At 39.4% G+C, this 20,716-nt stretch overlaps 1 protein-coding gene across 11 annotated transcripts; it reads left to right on the top strand.

The window, feature by feature from the left end:
- The first annotated feature begins 15,224 nt into the window (after nucleotides 1–15,224).
- On the top strand, nucleotides 15,225–19,099 carry LOC110879628 (homeobox-leucine zipper protein REVOLUTA). Of its 11 annotated transcripts, none has more exons than XR_004884481.1 (12): nucleotides 15,225–15,389; nucleotides 15,476–15,539; nucleotides 15,637–15,675; nucleotides 15,930–16,073; nucleotides 16,345–16,508; nucleotides 16,641–16,730; nucleotides 16,825–16,953; nucleotides 17,059–17,393; nucleotides 17,466–17,571; nucleotides 17,876–18,559; nucleotides 18,645–18,713; nucleotides 18,792–19,099. XR_004884481.1 is itself a non-coding variant. In XM_022128132.2 (12 exons), exons 5-10 carry the CDS (start codon nucleotides 16,427–16,429, stop codon nucleotides 18,189–18,191), a joined length of 882 nt encoding a protein of 293 aa, XP_021983824.1. In that variant the 5' UTR covers nucleotides 15,225–15,389; nucleotides 15,476–15,539; nucleotides 15,637–15,675; nucleotides 15,930–16,073; nucleotides 16,345–16,426; the 3' UTR covers nucleotides 18,192–18,559; nucleotides 18,645–18,713; nucleotides 18,792–19,099. The 11 variants fall into 11 exon arrangements, 6 of the variants coding, with proteins under 6 accessions (XP_021983824.1, XP_021983818.1, XP_021983820.1 ...); XR_004884478.1 differs by having other exon boundaries at nucleotides 16,825–16,969; XM_022128132.2 differs by having other exon boundaries at nucleotides 16,641–16,726; nucleotides 18,048–18,559.
- The last annotated feature ends 1,617 nt before the right edge of the window (nucleotides 19,100–20,716 follow it).

Genomic DNA, 20,716 nt, shown 5'->3' with positions numbered 1-20,716 from the left:
GTCACACCCTGGCTTTGCGGAAGCGTGGTTAATTTGGTGTGACTTTTTAATACCATAGCTTAATCATAACAAAGCTATATGAATTAAAACATGCAAGAATCATCCATAAAAAAAAACAAAAAACAAAAAAAAAACAAAATACAGTATCATTGTTTAAAACGGGATCACGCCCTAACAACCACAACCTTGTTCAACAAACATTACAACTTAAACATAACATAAACACAGTTTAAGGATTGTGACTTGTCTAGGAAAGAGTCACATTCCCTAAACCCCGGATGACCTTGGAAACTAGTGCAGCGGGAAAACGTGCCATACCGTGCCAGATCTTTTAATTCCCTGAAATACATGTAAGTTGAAAAATCAACAATAATGTTGAGCGAGTTCATGTGTAAGTGAGTAAATAAACCTTTGTATTTATCAAAAATCCTGGTATGTAGCAAATAAGGAAAAAGAGATCACCAATGGTTTGCAAGGCCATTGATATGTGTGAAGTGCAAGTAGGAAGACTCAAACCTAGCAGATTTATGCGTTGGGCACAAAGTCACCCCGAGGTCCGTTATGCTGGGCCTGGGGCTGGGCTCGCTACACCCAGATAGATCTACCGCTACTGTCCCTCGGTCCTACAATGAGGATTAATGGCCTCAAGTTGCGCCTACCCACTCACATGATCTAAGTAGTAACCCTCCTTACGCTAACCATACCATGTATAAAGTACTCGTAAATAGTAACATGTATTTCACCCCCGCAGTTTAGAAAACTGAAAACAGTTAAGAGAAAAGGGGGACATGAACTCACAGTCAGTGCGTCTCTACCAAGTACTCCGAATGTCAGCTGCGCGACGACCTACATGTACTAATTCTATTAGACGGATGGCCGTGCCTTAGCTTTATAGTTTAGGTTTTCGGGAAATAGTTAGACAACTATTTCGTGTTTATATTTTGCATGTACTTGGTAGTTAATCTCCTTCCCAAGGATGGGGGATTTAATACATGTGCGTTCAATTTATAATATTAAGTCTCACTTAATATATATTTTCATTTCTAATTCCAAATATAAATATTTTTCGCAAAAATATTATATTTCCATTTCACATAATTTTTCCCCAAAAATAATACGTTGATAAAATATTCGTTCATAATCATTTCCGTATAATGCGTAAGTTACGTTTTAGTAATCGTGTGGTAATAATAATTACCGTTGTAACTTATATGTTTATCGTGAAAGCGTTCGTATTATTTTGGATTCGTCAACGTTTGTAAATATTATTTTTACTCTAAAAATAATATTTGTGTATTTTCACAAAATAATCATAAACAGTGTTGTGAAAAATTATATTTACCAAATATATATTTATCACGTTTAATTTTGTGAAAATCCCACCTCCGAATATTTGTAAATAAAGTCATGGCGAAATATATTTTGAAAACATATCAAAAATAATTCTAACACTTGTAAATAATTCTAAGTGTTAGGTTTTTAAGAAAATTTCGCCAGAGTTTCCCCTGTAACTGGAGGTGGCCACGCTTTCAAGCGTATCATTTTCTTTTACAAAAATCATTTCAACAACTTCTTGATTCAATCAACAATTTCTGACACATCAAACTAGTCGACAAGTATGTAAATTGCATAATCGCATGAACTTGTAGTTTTTCCGAAAACTATAGTGTAGATCCCGTTATATTTTGTGGATCTTTGTATAAAATAGTTTAATCTCGTAAAAACCTCGTTTTTAGAATAAATCCATCTTTACATCTTCCCGTCATCTTTTACAAAGATCGTTATTTTGTCGAACTTTTCATTTCACAAGTGTTTATACACTTGTGGTTTGTAAAAATCATGCTTGTTAGTGTGTTATCCGACTTTTAGAAAACATGATTTTCTCGACACTTGGTCCTTTGAAAATACCACTTGCAGATACGTAGATCCGCTAGTTTTAAACACTATTTTACAAGTAAAAATACTTTTACACAAGTTCATGTTTCTCGTGTGGTAGAGTTTCACCTTTTAACCCTTGTACCGTCCGAAACAAGCTTATGTCAAGATCCATGATCTTAACCGAACCAGGTTAAATGGTGATCCGAGCTACCACAACGTAGATCGAGCCTAAATAATCACATCTTTCAAGTACTACATCTTTTACACAATACCAACAAGATTCATGTATTTAGTAGACTTTAAAGATTCAAAATGCAAGTTTCCGAGTTTTAACCGTTACAAATCTTATTAACCACCTTAGATTAGTTCGAGAGGGTGTTTTAAGTGTTATACCTCTAGCTCAGGGCTAGGGAAGAATCTATGCGAAGAAGTGGTGGATAAAAGCAAGATAACGAGGTCCTTCGCCTTCCGTTAGCTCCAAGACTCCTTATGCGTGACCTTGAACACTTGTATGATGTTGGAATGGAATGAACTAAACTCGAAAATGGATGTGGAGGGGGAGGGGTGTTCGGCCGAGAATGGTGGAGCAAGAGGGAGAGAGTTGTGGTTGTGTTATGAAATGATAATGATCTTGTGTGTAACCCTTGTTACTTATAGACAATTAGGGTGAGCTTAGTCCAATGGGTTTCATGTCTCCTAGATATTGTGCACAAACAATAAAATAATCAAAGTGTGTACCATGGTGTCCCCCTAGTTATGGGGCCGATTACAGGGGGGGGTCTAGTTAAATTCCAACTAGTTAGTTGATGATTAGTTAGGTTAACCAAGTTAGATTTAGGGGTTAACTTGGTTAGTGGTGTGATGTGCTTTATAGCTGGTGTTAGGGTGTTCAGGGACCCTAACTGGCTCAGAAAAAGATAAATAATGTTTCTGTCAATATTTTTATGTCCCGGGTATAGTCCGGTTGTTCGGTTGGATAGTAATCCGTTAAAGTGCTTAAATAAGCTTTTAAGTGTCGTTAATAATATTTTTAGTGACACAACTTATTCTACAAAGTGTCAGGAATATTTTCCTCATGTTTTGGCACTTTATTAGTTAGCTAAAAGCTGAATCTTTGATTAAAGTGCTGTGTTTTGTGCTCGGAGTACGTTTTAGGCACATCCAGTCATTATATCTTATTCCTAGAGACGCAGTTCTACAACCCTTGTATCCCTACACTCACTATGGGCGTAGTAAAATATTTCTGGCTCATACAGGCCCTTAGAGGAAGTGTCTGCCTGATGCTGGCTTTATCAGCACGTTCAATAGGTTATCCGTTCTAATGCTACTGTGCTTTTGTGCATCATGTTTGTCACTAAGATTCAACGTGTAAATAATGTAGTGACGGAAATCAAAGTATGATGCAGGAATATACAAGTACTAGAAATCAAGTAGCAGTTCATCAGCAATTTCAGTTAAGCACAGTAATTAAGCAGCAATTAATTATTAATTAAATCGTACGGATACCTGGTTTAGTGAGGGTTGTCACATTCTCCCCCCGTTAAAGAAATTTCGTCCCGAAATTTTAAGTTCTGCTTGTAGAAGCAGGGTTCTCAGGAAATAGGTGGGGGTATTTCTCTTTCATTCGGTCCTCACGCTCCCAGGTGAATTCAGGACCATGTCTAGCATTCCAACGAACTTTGACGAGCTTGAAACTGCTCCGGCGGGTCTTGTTTACTTTCCAATCCGTGACCTCAACAGGTTCTTCAACGAAATGGAGCGTGTCGTCAACATGAATTTCGTCGGTGGGAATGGCAACGGTAACTTGTGTTGGACTCTTCTTCAGATTGGATACATGGAATGTATCGTGAACACCATTTAGTTCAGCAGGTAATCCCAACTTGTATGCTACTAACCCGATTCTTTCCAAGATCTTGAACGGTCCAATATACCTTGGATTCAACTTCCCACGCTTCCCAAAGCGTGCCACACCCTTCCAGGGTGATACCTTCAACAAAACCATATCACCAACCTCAAACTCTAGAGGTTTCCTGCTTCGATCTGCGTAGGCTTTCTGCCGGTCACGAGCCGCACTGATGCGATCTCGTATCTGTGCGATCTTATCTGTGGTTTCCTGTACCATGTCAGGACCAACCAACTGTCTATCACCTGCGTCAGACCAACAGAGCGGTGATCTGCACTTGCGCCCATATAAAGCTTCGAATGGCGCGGCACCAATACTGGTGTGGTAGCTGTTGTTGTATGAAAACTCCACCAGAGGCAAATGTTTATCCCAGCTACCGCCCAAATCCATCACACATGCTCTCAGCTTGTCTTCCAGCGTCTATATCATCCGCTCGCTTTGGCCGTCGGTCTGCGGGTGAAAAGCAGTGCTCAGATTCAACTTTGAGCCAAAAGCTTCCTGGAAGGATTGCCATATCCTCGATACGAACCTTCCGTCTCTATCGGAGATGATTGAGAGAGGTACTCCATGGCGTGTAACAATCTCTCTCATGTAAATTTCGGCCAGTTTGCTCGTATTATCCTTCTCTCGGATAGGTAGGAAGTGTGCTGACTTCGTTAAGCGGTCCACTATTACCCAAATAGTGTCATGACCTCTTGGCGTTCTTGGCAACTTCGTAATAAAATCCATAGAGATTTGTTCCCATTTCCACTCGGGAATCTCTGGTTGCTGCAGAAGTCCCGAAGGCTTCTGGTATTCCGCCTTAACCTTGGCGCATGTTAAACATCTGCTCACATAAACTGCCACATCGCCTTTCATCCTAGGCCACCAATAATAATCTTTAAGATCCTGGTACATCTTATCCGCTCCAGGGTGGATAGAGTACCGCGACTTGTGAGCTTCATCGAAAATAACCTTCCTTAAACCACCAAACAAAGGAACCCAAATCCTTTTCTCAAAACACAACGTTCCTTCCCTGTTTGGTACCAATAACTTCTCCATCCCACGGAGATACTCTTCTTCAAGGTTTCTTTCTTTGAGAGCTTCCTTCTGCGCGGCACGAATGCGCAGAGGAAAGTCGGTTCGAATAACCATCTCCAAAGCCCTAACCCTTATGGGCTTGATCCTCTCTTTTCGACTTAGGGCATCGGCGACCACATTCGCCTTCCCTGGATGATACTTAATCTCGCACTCGTATTCATTCAACAGTTCTACCCATCGTCTTTGCCTCATGTTCAACTCCTTCTGGTTGAATATGTGCTGGAGGCTCTTGTGATCTGTGAAGATTGTGCACTTCGTACCATAAAGGTAGTGTCTCCAGATTTTTAATGCAAAAATTACTGCGCCTAGTTCCAAATCATGTGTGGTATAGTTCTTCTCATGTACCTTCAGCTGGCGTGACGCGTAGCCAATAACCTTTTGGCGCTGCATCAACACACAACCCAATCCTTGACGCGATGCGTCGCAGTATACCACAAAATCATCTGTACCTTCTGGTAGGGCTAAGATTGGCGCGTTGCAAAGTTTACTTTTCAATATCTGGAACGCTTCTTCCTGTTTGATTCCCCAATCAAACTTCTTGTCCTTCTGAGTGAGGAGCGTCAATGGTTGAGCGATCTTTGAAAAATTCTCAATGAATCTTCGGTAATAGCCAGCCAAACCCAAGAATTGCCGAATCTCGGTGGGCGTCTTTGGCGTTTCCCAATCCTTGATCGCCTCGATCTTGGTTGGATCCACGTGGATTCCATCTCCATTCACCACGTGCCCAAGGAATTGCACTTCTCTTAGCCAAAACTCGCACTTAGAGAACTTGGCGTACAACTGTTCCTTCTTTAGCAGCTCCAGAATAGCTCTTAAATGCTGCTCGTGCTCAGCCTTCGTCTTTGAATAAATCAAAATATCATCGATGAACACAATCACGAACTTATCCAAATACGGCTTATAAACTCGATTCATCAAATCCATGAACACTGCAGGTGCGTTTGTCAAACCAAACGGCATAACGAGAAACTCGTAGTGTCCATATCGAGTTCTGAAGGCTGTCTTCGGGATACTCTCCTCCTGTATCCGTAGCTGATGGTATCCAGATCGAAGATCGATCTTTGAATAAAAGCTTGAACCTTGTAGTTGGTCAAACAGATCATCGATTCTTGGCAGGGGATACCTATTCTTGATCGTCAGCTTGTTCAACTCTCTGTAGTCAATGCACATACGGAAACTACCGTCCTTCTTCTTGACAAACAACACTGGAGCTCCCCAAGGCGAGAAGCTCGGTCGGATGAATCCCTTGTCTAACAACTCTTGAAGTTGTGTCGACAGTTCTTGCATCTCAGACGGAGCAAGTCTGTAGGGTGCCTTAGCCACAGGCGCGGCGCCTAGAACTAAGTCAATGCGAAATTCCACTTGTCTCTGAGGCGGCAAGCCAGGCAAATCTTCTGGGAAGACTTCTGGATATTCCTTCACGACAGGGATGTCTTCGATCTTCGGTTCTTCAGCTTTCTTATCCACAATGTGTGCCAGGAAAGCAACACATCCTTTCTGCAAACACTTTCTTGCTTCCAGGCAGCTAATAATCCTCAACGGCGTTTCACGCTTCTCTCCGTGAACAACAATGATCTCACCATCATCGGTTGGGATACGAACGACCTTCTCATGACAAACTATCTCGGCCTTGTTACTCGATAACCAATCCATTCCTACTACCACGTCGAAGCTTCCCAACTGGACTGGTAGTAGATCTAGAGCGAACTCACGCTCTCCCAATTCGATTACGCAACCTCGAATCACCTCACTAGCTTCTACTAACTTCCCATTCGCCAATTCAATCGAGTACGGAATGTCTAACTTACTAGCGGCTAAACCAAGCATGTTCTTAAATTCTAACGACACGAAGCTATAATCGGCGCCAGTATCAAATAAAACGGATGCATAGCGTTGGTTTACAGGGAACGTACCAGTGACAACATTGGGATCCTGGCGCGCTTCCTTTGCTTCTATGTTGAAAACCCTTCCGCGGGCTTGGTTCAACTCCGAGCAATTTCTTTTGTAATGCCCAAGATCACCACAGTTGAAACATCCGGGCCTCTGCCCGTTTCCACCATCGTTTCCAGCTTGATTGTTCCTCTGATTACGATTCATGGCGCCCGCTTGGTTTGCATTATTGACCCGTTTTCCATCACCTCCATTGTTTCCTTGTGGGCGGTTCCCAGTACCACCACGGTTATTTCTATTCCCAAATCCTCCTTGGCCTCCCCGGCCAGCGCTAGCCCAACAAGAATCCTTTGAATGGCCAGTCCTTCCACAAGCTTCACATACTTTTAGCCCGCAATGACCAGAGTGATGTCGTTGGCATGAGTTGCACTTGGGATGTGTACCCATATATCCCTTACCTTTCCTCCTACTACCAGCTGTATCCTGTGCTGGCGCATTTGATTCCCCTTTCTTAACCACCACCCCGGTGCCCTGCTTGAAGTTTGAAAACTTCCGCTTGTTTCCTCCAGATGACTCCACATGAGTCTCCTTCTTCTTTGGCTCAACTTCATCAAACTTGTTCAAACGAATCGCCTCCTCTGTAAGAGCCATGCTCAAATCAATGGCTTCAGTGATAGTCGCAGGTTTGGAGGAGGTCACCATGCTTATGATTTGAGGAGCTAATCCCCAAATGAAGCGTTCAATTCTCTTGAACTCAGGAGTGACCATGTAGGGTACCATATGCGACAAATCGTGGAATCTCTGAACATACTCTGCTATCTTTGGGCCTTCCATTTTTAGATGCCAGAACTCGGTCTCCAATCTCTGGATTTCAGCGCGGGAACAATACTTTTTGCGCATGAGTTCCTTCAGTTCGGTCCAGGTCAGCGCGTAGGCTGCAGCTTCGCCAAGTGTCTGTACTTGCAAGTTCCACCAGGATAGGGCTCCATCCAAAAATAGCCCAGAGATATAGGTGACTTGCTGATCCAGTGCGCATTTGCTCATGCGAAGAACAGATTCTGTTTTCTCAGCCCAGCGGACAAAAGCGACAGCACCTCCTGTGCCATCAAAGTTTACGGGCTTGCAGTCCAAGAACTGTTTGTAGGTGCACCCTGCACATACATTATAACATATGATCGGCATTAGCACTCCTGCTAAAGGAATCCATTTAGGTCATGGTATGTCTTAATGACTTAGGGTTACCATGAGGTGGATTGTTGTTGTTGCCAGTGTTGCCAGAGTTGCTTCCACTCATTCCTCCTTGAGAGGCAGCATATTGAGCAATAGCAGCAGCAATGTCTTGCTGTAGTTCGGCCTGGGTTGTAGGCATTTGCTGTTGTTGACGTCTTGGCGGCATCTTCTAAAGATGTGTTTAAGTCGGTCAGGCCATAGTAAAGCGTACGTATAATAATAGTAATAGCTCATAACATCTCATGTTATTAATATATCACAAATATGGATCACACAACATCCCATGTCATAAATTATTATACACACAACATCCCATGTCATAAAAATATACACACAACATCCCATGTCATAATAATGTAATTAAGCAATCAAGCGAATCAAATATGATGAGAATACTGCGATTGCTATATATCGAGACCACAGAATAAGTGTATCAGTACATCACTGTGTCATACAATCATCAATCAACTAGGGGCTACATCACCCCTGTCCAAAAACTATATCAAGTCAGTGTCAAATACATCAAATACATCAAGTATGTGTCAGAAGTCAGTATCATCATGTAGTCTCCAAAATGCTGTGCAATCAAAAGCAATCGCGGTCCTCTAACCAACGTCTACACAAGCAGTACTGATGAGCTCTATACAGATGGCGGTGGAGGAGGGGGAAAGTAAGTGTAAAGCAAGCGACGTAACTGGAGCCAGTCCTCCTCCATAGCTCGCTGAGTACGGATGACAGAAGCAACCTGCTGCTCTAGTGTAAAGAGGCGAGCAGCATAATCTGGGGGTAATGATCGACATGGCTGAAGAGGAGAGTGTGTCTGACCATGGCATAAACATGGTGGCAGCTGAGCTCTCTCAAGCTCCTGGAGACGCTGCGTGTGTGACTCGTGCTGATAAACGAAGGACATCAAAACATCCTCTATAGTGTGTCCCACATGAAATGGATGGTAAGGATCAGTAGGTGGCATGACTGGTGGTGTCGACCAGAGCAAAGGCTCACTGGTGGGGTCAAACAGTGCCACATGAAACAGTGAAGCAGAGGGTGGAACAGATGACATCTGGGGCATGAAGGGGATAGACATCGGTACGTGCCCGAAAGGATGGGCTGAAGAACCCTCTCCAGGCCTCGCTGGAGGTACAAACTGAGGAACCTGAAAAGAAAAATCAATATGTCGTGTAACAGGTATCTGAGGGGGCAAAGGTGGAACATCCTCATCAGCAGGTATCCAACCGTGCTGTGCATGCTCATCCGGTGGATCCATGTGGTCTGCAAACAGTGCGTGCTCAGGCTCAAGTGGAACGGGATCAAATGGGGGAGCAATAACAGGATCAACTGGTGCAATGTGATCAACAGGATGGTCAACAGGTATATCAATAACAGGTAGAGGAACAACAGGGTCAGCAACAACGACATGATCGCCCTCCAAATGATCATCAACGGGCGGGTCAGCTAGAACAGGCTCAACAGGGATGCCAGCATGTACGGGGTCATGCTCAAGCATAGGGTCTAGAGCAGCTGCCTGCTCAGGAGCCAAGGCAGGCTCAAGGTCATCAAAAGCCATCTCGAAATCGAACTCGGGATCAATAGGATCAACTGGATCAGCGGGATCCTCCATGGGCTGGTCCATCGGGATAAACTCAATATCATGATCCGGGTCGAATCCCGGAGGAAAGATGGGATCAGAATCCTCTATGTCATCATGGTCAAATGCGAAGCTAGGAATAGGTGCAGCAGAGGATGCCTGGTCAGGATCCGAGTCGTGTGCAAAGTGCTGTGCGCTCACCTCGTGAGATGGTGCGGATGCCACAGACTCAAAGGAGTCTGGGACCGGTGAATGTGCGGGTGAGTCCTCGGCAGGAGCATCAGCGATCATCAGAAGATCGCCAGCAGGAAGTAGGGCTGCGTCCGGGATCTCATCCTCGATAGGCTCATCCTCAAACAGATCGATATCGCCGTCAGCCTCGGCGTCAAGAAGTAAGTCATATGCGGGATAGACGGCTAAAGGTATAGGAGCCGGAATCACTACTAGAGGTAGGTACTCAGTAGGAGGGCCATCTGCAGGCTCATCAGCACCCTCGGGTAGTGCGAAGGGCTGGAAATCGTCATCGTCCGTGCTGGTGTAGTCAGAGGTGTGCACCTCGTGCTCTGAGGATACGAGGTCGTCAGATACGATAGGTCTGGGTCCAGTGGTGTCCGAGTCACCAGTACCGGCTGAGTCCATGAGTCTGTAACATAGACACAAGTATGCACAAATAATCAGTCATACAATCAAGTAATCACATAAGTTACCAAGTAAGATATCACATAATTCTCCTAGTCCCACTAGCCTCCCAGCCTCCCAGACTGCTCTTCCTAGTCCCACTAGCCAATTCTCCCAGCCTCCCAGACTGCTCTTCCTAGTCCCACTAGCCTCCCAGTCTCTCAGACTGACATTCCTAGTCCCACTAGCCAATTCTCCCAGCCTCCCAGACTGACTCCCTAGTCCCACTAGACAACTACCTCGATCCATTGGATCGAGCCTCGGCCTCCCAGACCGAGCCTCAGCCTCCCAGACTGAGCCTAAAAAGAAAAAAATAAATAAATTGTGCTCAACATTTGTTTATAAAAACGTTTTGGATCTGGACTTAAGTGGTATGCAGTAAAAATGTTTTCGTGAGAGCCCTAGTGATCATAGTCTAGACTCGAGAAGGAATCCTAGTTCGCTATGATCAGAGCTATGATACCAAGCTGTCACACCCTGGCTTTGCGGAAGCGTGGTTAATTTGGTGTGACTTCTTAATACCATAGCTTAATCATAACAAAGCTATATGAATTAAAACATGCAAGAATCATCCATAAAAAAAAACAAAAAAAAAACAAAATACCGTATCATTGTTTAAAACGGGATCACGCCCTAACAACCACAACCTTGTTCAACAAACATTACAACTTAAACATAACATAAACACAGTTTAAGGACTGTGACTTGTCCAGGAAAGAGTCACATTCCCTAAACCCCGGATGACCTTGGAAACTAGTGCAGCGGGAAAACGTGCCATACCGTGCCAGATCTTTTAATTCCCTGAAATACATGTAAGTTGAAAAATCAACAATAATGTTGAGCGAGTTCATGTGTAAGTGAGTAAATAAACCTTTGTATTTATAAAAAATCCTGGTATGTAGCAAATAAGGAAAAAGAGATCACCAATGGTTTGCAAGGCCATTGATATGTGTGAAGTGCAAGTAGGAAGACTCAAACCTAGCAGATTTATGCGTTGGGCACAAAGTCACCCCGAGGTCCGTTATGCTGGGCCTGGGGCTGGGCTCGCTACACCCAGATAGATCTACCGCTACTGTCCCTCGGTCCTACAATGAGGATTAATGGCCTCAAGTTGCGCCTACCCACTCACATGATCTAAGTAATAACCCTCCTTACGCTAACCATACCATGTATAAAGTACTCGTAAATAGTAACATGTATTTCACCCCCGCAGTTTAGAAAACTGAAAACAGTTAAGAGAAAAGGGGGACATGAACTCACAGTCAGTGCGTCTCTACCAAGTACTCCGAATGTCAGCTGCGCGACGACCTACATGTACTAATTCTATTAGACGTATGGCCGTGCCTTAGCTTTATAGTTTAGGTTTTCGGGAAATAGTTAGACAACTATTTCGTGTTTATATTTTGCATGTACTTGGTAGTTAATCTCCTTCCCAAGGATGGGGGATTTAATACATGTGCGTTCAATTTATGATATTAAGTCTCACTTAATATATATTTTCATTTCTAATTCCAAATATAAATATTTTTCGCAAAAATATTATATTTCCATTTCACATAATTTTTCCCCAAAAATAATACGTTGATAAAATATTCGTTCATAATCATTTCCGTATAATGCGTAAGTTACGTTTTAGTAATCGTGTGGTAATAATAATTACCGTTGTAACTTATATGTTTATCGTGAAAGCGTTCGTATTATTTTGGATTCGTCAACGTTTGTAAATATTATTTTTACTCTAAAAATAATATTTGTGTATTTTCACAAAATAATCATAAACAGTGTTGTGAAAAATTATATTTACCAAATATATATTTATCACGTTTAATTTTGTGAAAATCCCACCTCCGAATATTTGTAAATAAAGTCATGGCGAAATATATTTTGAAAACATATCAAAAATAATTCTAACACTTGTAAATAATTCTAAGTGTTAGGTTTTTAAGAAAATTTCGCCAGAGTTTCCCCTGTAACTGGAGGTGGCCACGCTTTCAAGCGTATCATTTTCTTTTACAAAAATCATTTCAACAACTTCTTGATTCAATCAACAATTTCTGACACATCAAACTAGTCGACAAGTATGTAAATTGCATAATCGCATGAACTTGTAGTTTTTCCGAAAACTATAGTGTAGATCCCGTTATATTTTGTGGATCTTTGTATAAAATAGTTTAATCTCGTAAAAACCTCGTTTTTAGAATAAATCCATCTTTACATCTTCCCGTCATCTTTTACAAAGATCGTTATTTTGTCGAACTTTTCATTTCACAAGTGTTTATACACTTGTGGTTTGTAAAAATCATGCTTGTTAGTGTGTTATCCGACTTTTAGAAAACATGATTTTCTCGACACTTGGTCCTTTGAAAATACCACTTGCAGATACGTAGATCCGCTAGTTTTAAACACTATTTTACAAGTAAAAATACTTTTACACAAGTTCATGTTTCTCGTGTGGTAGAGTTTCACCTTTTAACCCTTGTACCGTCCGAAACAAGCTTATGTCAAGATCCATGATCTTAACCGAACCAGGTTAAATGGTGATCCGAGCTACCACAACGTAGATCGAGCCTAAATAATCACATCTTTCAAGTACTACATCTTTTACACAATACCAACAAGATTCATGTATTTAGTAGACTTTAAAGATTCAAAATGCAAGTTTCCGAGTTTTAACCGTTACAAATCTTATTAACCACCTTAGATTAGTTCGAGAGGGTGTTTTAAGTGTTATACCTCTAGCTCGGGGCTAGGGAAGAATCTATGCGAAGAAGTGGTGGATAAAAGCAAGATAACGAGGTCCTTCGCCTTCCGTTAGCTCCAAGACTCCTTATGCGTGACCTTGAACACTTGTATGATGTTGGAATGGAGTGAACTAAACTCGAAAATGGATGTGGAGGGGGAGGGGTGTTCGGCCGAGAATGGTGGAGCAAGAGGGAGAGAGTTGTGGTTGTGTTATGAAATGATAATGATCTTGTGTGTAACCCTTGATACTTATAGACAATTAGGGTGAGCTTAGTCCAATGGGTTTCATGTCTCCTAGATATTGTGCACAAACAATAAAATAATCAAAGTGTGTACCATGGTGTCCCCCTAGTTATGGGGCCGGTTACAAGGGGGGGGGTCTAGTTCAATTCCAACTAGTTAGTTGATGATTAGTTAGGTTAACCAAGTTAGATTTAGGGGTTAACTTGGTTAGTGGTGTGATGTGCTTTATAGCGGGTGTTAGGGTGTTCAGGGACCCTAACTGGCTCAGAAAAAGATAAATAATGTTTCTGTCAATATTTTTATGTCCCGGGTATAGTCCGGTTGTTCGGTTGGATAGTAATCCGTTAAAGTGCTTAAATAAGCTTTTAAGTGTCGTTAATAATATTTTTAGTGACACAACTTATTCTACAAAGTGTCAGGAATATTTTCCTCATGTTTTGGCACTTTATTAGTTAGCTAAAAGCTGAATCTTTGATTAAAGTGCTGTGTTTTGTGCTCGGAGTACGTTTTAGGCACATCCAATCATTATATCTTATTCCTAGAGACGCAGTTCTACAACCCTTGTATCCCTACACTCACTATGGGCGTAGTAAAACATTTCTGGCTCATACAGGCCCTTAGAGGCAGTGTCTCCCTGATGCTGGCTTTATTAGCACGTTCAATAGGTTATCCGTTCTAATGCTACTGTGCTTTTGTGCATCATGTTTGTCACTAAGGTTCAACGTGTAAATAATGTAGTGACGGAAATCAAAGTATGATGCAGGAATATACAAGTACTAGAAATCAAATAGCAGTTCATCAGCAATTTCAGTTAAGCACAGTAATTAAGCAGCAATTAATTATTAATTAAATCGTACGGATACCTGGTTTAGTGAGGGTTGTCACATTACCGCATACCAAACAGACCCTTAGTTTGCTAATGAACTTTTTTTAAACAATTTTACCATCTTAAATTAAAACACTGCCCAAAGTAGAAATATATATACAACGGGGGTTATTTTGAGAACGCAAAATAATGCAAGAAATGTGAGAACAATTAAAAAATCAATCAAAACTAATTTTTTAATAAAAAACTCATTGTAATCTAAATACAACATCAAATAATTTATTTTTCCTCTCAAAATCACTCTTATCATATTTTTACACATGTGTAAATATAACAAATTTATACATGTGTAAATGGCAAACTTACAAATGTGTAAATTCTCCTTATTTACGTATTCCCATAAATTTAAACGTGCAAATTAAATTTTTAACATTGTAATCGAATAATAATGCTAAGTGTAAAAAAATTGAATTTGAAATTTTTTTGACCAAGTTCCCTGGGTTTTTTCATTCGTTTTTACGGTTCTCGTGATATTTAGCGTTCTCATTTGAACTCTTCCCTATATATATTGCCGGTATCATTTCAAAACTCTATAATTTTCCAGAAATTTCTAATAAACAATCATTTTATATATATTTAATAAACTTTTATCATATATTATATTTATTATATGTATATTTTTATGACTACTTACATGTTCATTTCAAAACTAAATATTTTTGTAGAACTATAAGAACTTCTAAAAACAATCATTTTATATATATATTTCTTTATACTTAAGAAACTTTTATCATTTGTTATATGTATTTTTATGACTACATACAAGTTAAGAGTAGTTTACATATAAGTAATAGCCAAATTATATATATATGTGTAATAACTAATTACATATATGTAAAAAAACTAGTTTACATATATGTAATTATAAAATTACATACAAAAAATGATTAAACTACTCTTTCACATTTATGTAATCATAAAAATACATATAATAAATAATAAAAATATTCGATATATATCTATACTATACTATATATAATATACATATCCAAAGGACTTCTTAAAGTCATTGAAATTTCTTTAAAACACCTCTAAAGCATGATGTACAAGTCTTTTAAGCACCAGAAAACTTCACTTTCCACTTATACCCTTTCCCCTAAACTAAACACGCGGACACAAACACGCGGACACATCTAGGGTTTCACATCTCATCTCATTCTTATCCGCCCCTCCATCTGCTCTCTCTCTGGATTCAGATCTAGGGTTTTGATTTCAGAGGTAAAGATTGAATCATGAAGATTTCTCCCAGATCCGATTTTGGTCTCGTAGATCTGGTAAGTTTTGCTACTCACTTCGCCCAAATTTCAGCAGATCTGAGATTATAAAATATAAATTCACCTTAGTTTCGCTCTCTTTACAGTCATTAATCAGAAGGTTACGAATCAAAAGATGTACCTCAGCTTCCGGACATCATCTTTACCAAGGTAGTTAGTTATTGAATGTTCATATGGCTGGTATTTCAAGTAATCATCCACAATTTGTGTGATTTAATCCAACTTTATGTATTTGTTAAATTTACAGAGTGGCGGGTGGGGTTCACCACACCAAACATGTACACAGGTAGGCTCATTGCCCATGTTTTTTCAGTGGGTCATTGCCGAGTAGAGTTTACTCATGCTTCTTCATGTAAATTCTTCCTCATATTTATGTTTACTTTTGTTACGATCTGGTTAATTTGGGATTGGGTTCAGTGATTTTTTATAGTTGGTTTCAATTGAAACTGATCTAATGTTATTTAACACATGGTGTTTATATTTCTTTTTGTTGCTTCTAAAATGCTTGGATTTTCATGTATTCCATTTGTTTTGCTGCAGGGTAGATGATTCGGCTATTAAGTTAATGCATTAGGCACAAGTTCATTAAAGCATGGTGAAGTTTTGGGCTGCTTGTGTGGAGACTCGATGAGCATGGGTGGCCTGACATCAACAACAGGCGCCAGCTAGGGTTCCGACCACCCAGTAAGTGCAGTTCATCCAAAAATCGTTACCGATTAAAACGAACTATCACTTAAAAAAGAGAAATTAAAATAAGATTTCTTAATTTAAATGTAATTTTATTATATACATTTCTGTTTTTTAGTGAATTTTAATATATTAAATTGCGGGAGAAAATTAAAAAAATCGAGTTGAACGGGTCATGTTCGGGTTCATATGTATGATGTGTTTTAGTTCTATCTGCGAGACTTTTCGACTGTGTTGAATGAAGTTTTGGATATAAATTTCATAACAGGTAAACGGACTTGCATCGGAAGAGTTTGCAGCTCGTAATGATTTGGTTCAGGCATTTCCTGATAGGATTCAAGTAATACCTGATGGGGGGTGCTGATGCGCCCAAACAGACCGGAGGTTGGGCTGCCTCAGCATCTCGTACAAATAATATCAAGTTTTATTCAGGTGATCTGTTTGTTTAGTTTGCCGGATGTACATAAGTACGTTACATTTTGTTAGATTCCATAGTGGTTGGTTAGTGGTTACATGGACCCGGTCTACTTATATGTTACTTATTGTGATGCATGAATTTCGTAGATGGACGATTTGATGATGAATACTTTCAGCAAAGTGAAGAGTGGAGCCAATTCAGGAATGAATATGAAATGAGAAAGATGAAGCAGGCTTGTATTTGTCTTTCTGCTTTTTGTGTTATATATAACCTTTTCCATTTTTTCTCCTATTTTATATAACATGTTCCATTTATTCTAATTTTATATAGGATCAAGGCTTGGATATGAAATCAGAACATGGTTGTACTTGTACGTTTTGTCTTATTTCGACCGATCCATTTTCTGACTTATTTCGACCCATATGCACCGCCCATACCATCAGGATTTCGTATAATCCGGTTAGATCCCAAATCAGTTGAGTTCGTTAATCATAATTTCATTTTTCTTTTTTTTTTCATTCTCACTCCTTTGACCAGTTTGACTAACCGATCCATGTTAACCAGGGTGACACTAAGAATGCATTGGTAACCACGCATAGAACACTTGACCTAACCTCCAGTCTAGACATGACACCTACAGCTAACCAAGGTTCAACCGATATGTCAACATGCCAAACCACACGATCGGTTCTAACCATCACCTTTCAGTTCCCGTTTGAGAATAGTCTAGCCGAAAGTGTGGCCACAATGGCCCGACAATATGTTCGAAGTGTCATCAACTCGGTTCAGAGAGTTGCGATGGCTATATCTCCTGGTTTGAGCCCGTGTGTCGTTCCCAAAACGTCTCCTGGCTCGCCTGAAGCACTCACTTTAGCGCAATGGATTTGCCAGAGCTACATGTAATTTTTTTTTCTTCGAACAGCTGCAACGTTTTGAAAACATTTGATTCTGATTTTTGGTTTTTTTTCCAGGTATCATTTAGGAGCGGATTTGTTAAGCGCGGGTTCGGTAGTTGGGGAATCATTATTGAAAGATCTTTGGCAACATCAAGACGCCATTTTGTGTTGTTCTCTAAAGGTATAACAAGAGATCTTTTTCTTCTATGTACACAAATATATAATTTCATTTTTTTTGAAAGGAAATTATATAATTTCAATTAACATCTTAGTTTTTTGAGTAAAGATTTAAAAATATTTTATGCATTGAAAATATAGAAATGGGGGTATTTTCTGACTTATTTCGACCCATATGACCTGTTCCTCGCTAGCTCTTTTTATTTAACCCGTTTAACGTGTTAAGATATTTCTCTTTATTATTTGTAATTTTTTATTGATTTAGAACATGAGTTTTTAATGAAAAATGTATTCGGTGTGGTTTGCAGTCGCAACCTGTTTTCATATTTGCAAATCACTCGGGGCTTGACATGTTGGAGACAACTCTTGTTTCTCTACAAGATCACATTGGACAAAATCAAAACACCTGCTTCCCTGCTCCTCTCTCTCTCTCTCTGATGTATATCATCAATTTTAAAATTCTTTTTTCAACACTTTCAGGTAAAAGAGATATTCAGTTACACTCGGGACAAGTTAACTACCGAAGACGTGTTAATACTCGACTGTCACACTGAAATTTACGTGTGGGTAAGCCATAATTCAGTTGTCAAGTCAAAGCAACAGGCCCTTTCTATTGGACTGTAGGTGTGGCTGCGTGTGACACCGATAGAACCTACCCCGGTTCTCTTTTTCTCGGAAATGGCAAGAGAATCTATGGCATCGGGTTATCAGCACCAAGCTACGGTAAATGGTTAGGCCAATCTAAGTTAGTGTTAGCTAAAGATGCAATGCTGGCCACTGGCTATTTCCCAAGAACCCAATAATTTATCGAACTTGATGTGCCATTTGCTGTAACTGTGGACTCCACATCATCAGTGACAATCCGTGTGAACGCGGATGAGGTGGCAGCAGTGATAAAGGATGTATCCGAGGGGCGTTGCAAATGGAACGATATTTTACAGAAATACCCTGCTCATACTTCAGCTTCTGCAGATGAGTGAAAACGATATTATGTACGGCCCACTTTTTTTTGCTGTCAACAAAATATACTGTTTTTTCTCAACATCGTCGTCTTTGATACATTGGTTTGTTTTGCAGAGGCAATTAGAAACGTTGGGTGCTCAACGGGCGGGTCTAGAAGACATGCTTAAAGATATGAAGAGAAAGGTTTATCAAATTATGTTATTTGTTGTCAAACCCTTGAATCATATAATTCTTTTTAACAATATAATTCTCTGACTATAGGATGATATACTCCCGAAGTTGATGACATCGGCAGGTTCATATGAAGATCTTTTCAGAAATGAGATCGCAAAATACGATCATATATGTGAAGAAATATCTCAAAACCTCCATGCCCAGGAGCAGTTATTGCTACATATTCAGGTCTTTCTCTAGAAAAAAAAATTGTACCTATATGATTAGTTTTGTTCAGCTTTAACTTTGTTAAAATCAATGTACCAATTTGACTTAGCGTTTGTTCAGCTTTAACTTTATTAAAATCAATGTACCTATAACATTTAATGATCACATGTTCTCTTTTAACTTGTAAACTTGTGATGTTATATAGTAAGTTTAGAAATCAACTGATGTGGATAATTGATATTCTGGCTCCGGGTGATTTAGAGGATGTGCTAGCATCTCATCCAGCAATTCTTGATGCTGTAGTAACAGGGTGACTGGGTCATACTTGACAACAATGAATCCACACAGAACACCACAACATCATAATTCAAGAGGGTTGTCCGGATTCGGTTGGGATCTTTACGATTTCACAGAGTTGTAGTGGAGTGGCAGCTAGAGCCTGCGGTATTGTTTCTATAAGTCCCTATGAAACAATACATATAGCAAATAGAAGATTATGTCAAATTAATGTGAATCAGTTAAATGCTCTGTGGCTTTTTACATCAGTTAAATTTGACACTACAAGTCAAACTGTAAACAAGGTAGAATATATATTCTATTACTTATCTTATCAGCAAAACCTCTTCCACATTCAATGATGGTGAAAGCAGTTGAATTATAAAATGAGTTTTAATTAACATCAAACTTTCAAAAAGTCCTTCAGTACCCTCTACATCCTCTAAATAACTTGTCTTTTTTTATATTTAACCAAACTATTTTTATTTGCTTTAAAATTGATGTTTATATCCAATCAAAATTGTATTTTTCAGTTTACAATTCATTCCAAACACATATCATTTAAGAAAGTCTTGAGCGAACGGATGTATTGGTAAAACAGGAAGAGATACAAAAGACTCCACGTATTTTGTTTTTAGCGTTTTGTCCAGCTACTTGCTTGTTTTGTACTCTTGTTTTTAATTACATCCACTTCCTTGTTTTAATCTCTTCTTGTAGATAGATAACGCCGAAGCTACAGCTAAAAAAATTTACCCGAGTATATCACCAAAGAATCGATAAACTAACAGAAAAACCAGTGCCAACATACCGCGAATAAGAAATAACTTAAGTACTATACAATATATCACGAGACGACGGATAAACTAGCGGTAAACGAGTACCCTATTGTAAATTGTCACTCCCGCCGCATCGCGCGGGTAAATGACTAGTATATATATATATATATATATATATATATATATAGAGGATAAGGATCATGTGAGAAGTAGTAGGCTATTTGAGAAACTTGATAAGTATTTTGGACCACACATTTTCCTTAAGCAAAAAAATGTAAAAAAATATGTAAAAAAATGCAATTTTTTTTATTGGAAAAATCGCAGGTTTTTCTTTAAGAATTTAATTTTTATTAATTTTTTTTTTTGGGATTTATACACATGTGTATATTGTTAATCTTTTTAACTATACATATATGTATATTGTCAATTATACATATATGTATATACATGTTTAAAATTGAAAAATAAGTGTTATTTAGGGTTTAGCATTAGTATTTAGGGTTTAACATTAGGGTTTAGGGTTTAGCTTTATGGTTTAGGGTTTAGCTTTAGGGTTTAGTATTAGGGTTTAGTAATAGTATTTAGGGTTTAGCATTAGGGTTTAGCTTTTGGGTTTAGCATTAGGGTTTAGCTTTAACTTTTGGGTTTAGCTTTATCTTTATGGTTTAGCTTTAGGGTTTAGTTTTAGCTTTAGGGTTTAGCATTAGGGTTTAGCTTTAGGGTTTAGAATTAGGCTTTAGTTTTAGGGTTTAT

The sequence above is a fragment of the Helianthus annuus genome, chromosome 16, assembly GCF_002127325.2.
Source record: "Helianthus annuus cultivar XRQ/B chromosome 16, HanXRQr2.0-SUNRISE, whole genome shotgun sequence".
Classification (NCBI taxonomy): domain Eukaryota; kingdom Viridiplantae; phylum Streptophyta; class Magnoliopsida; order Asterales; family Asteraceae; genus Helianthus; species Helianthus annuus.
This window is presented reverse-complemented; position numbering and strand designations above follow the sequence as displayed.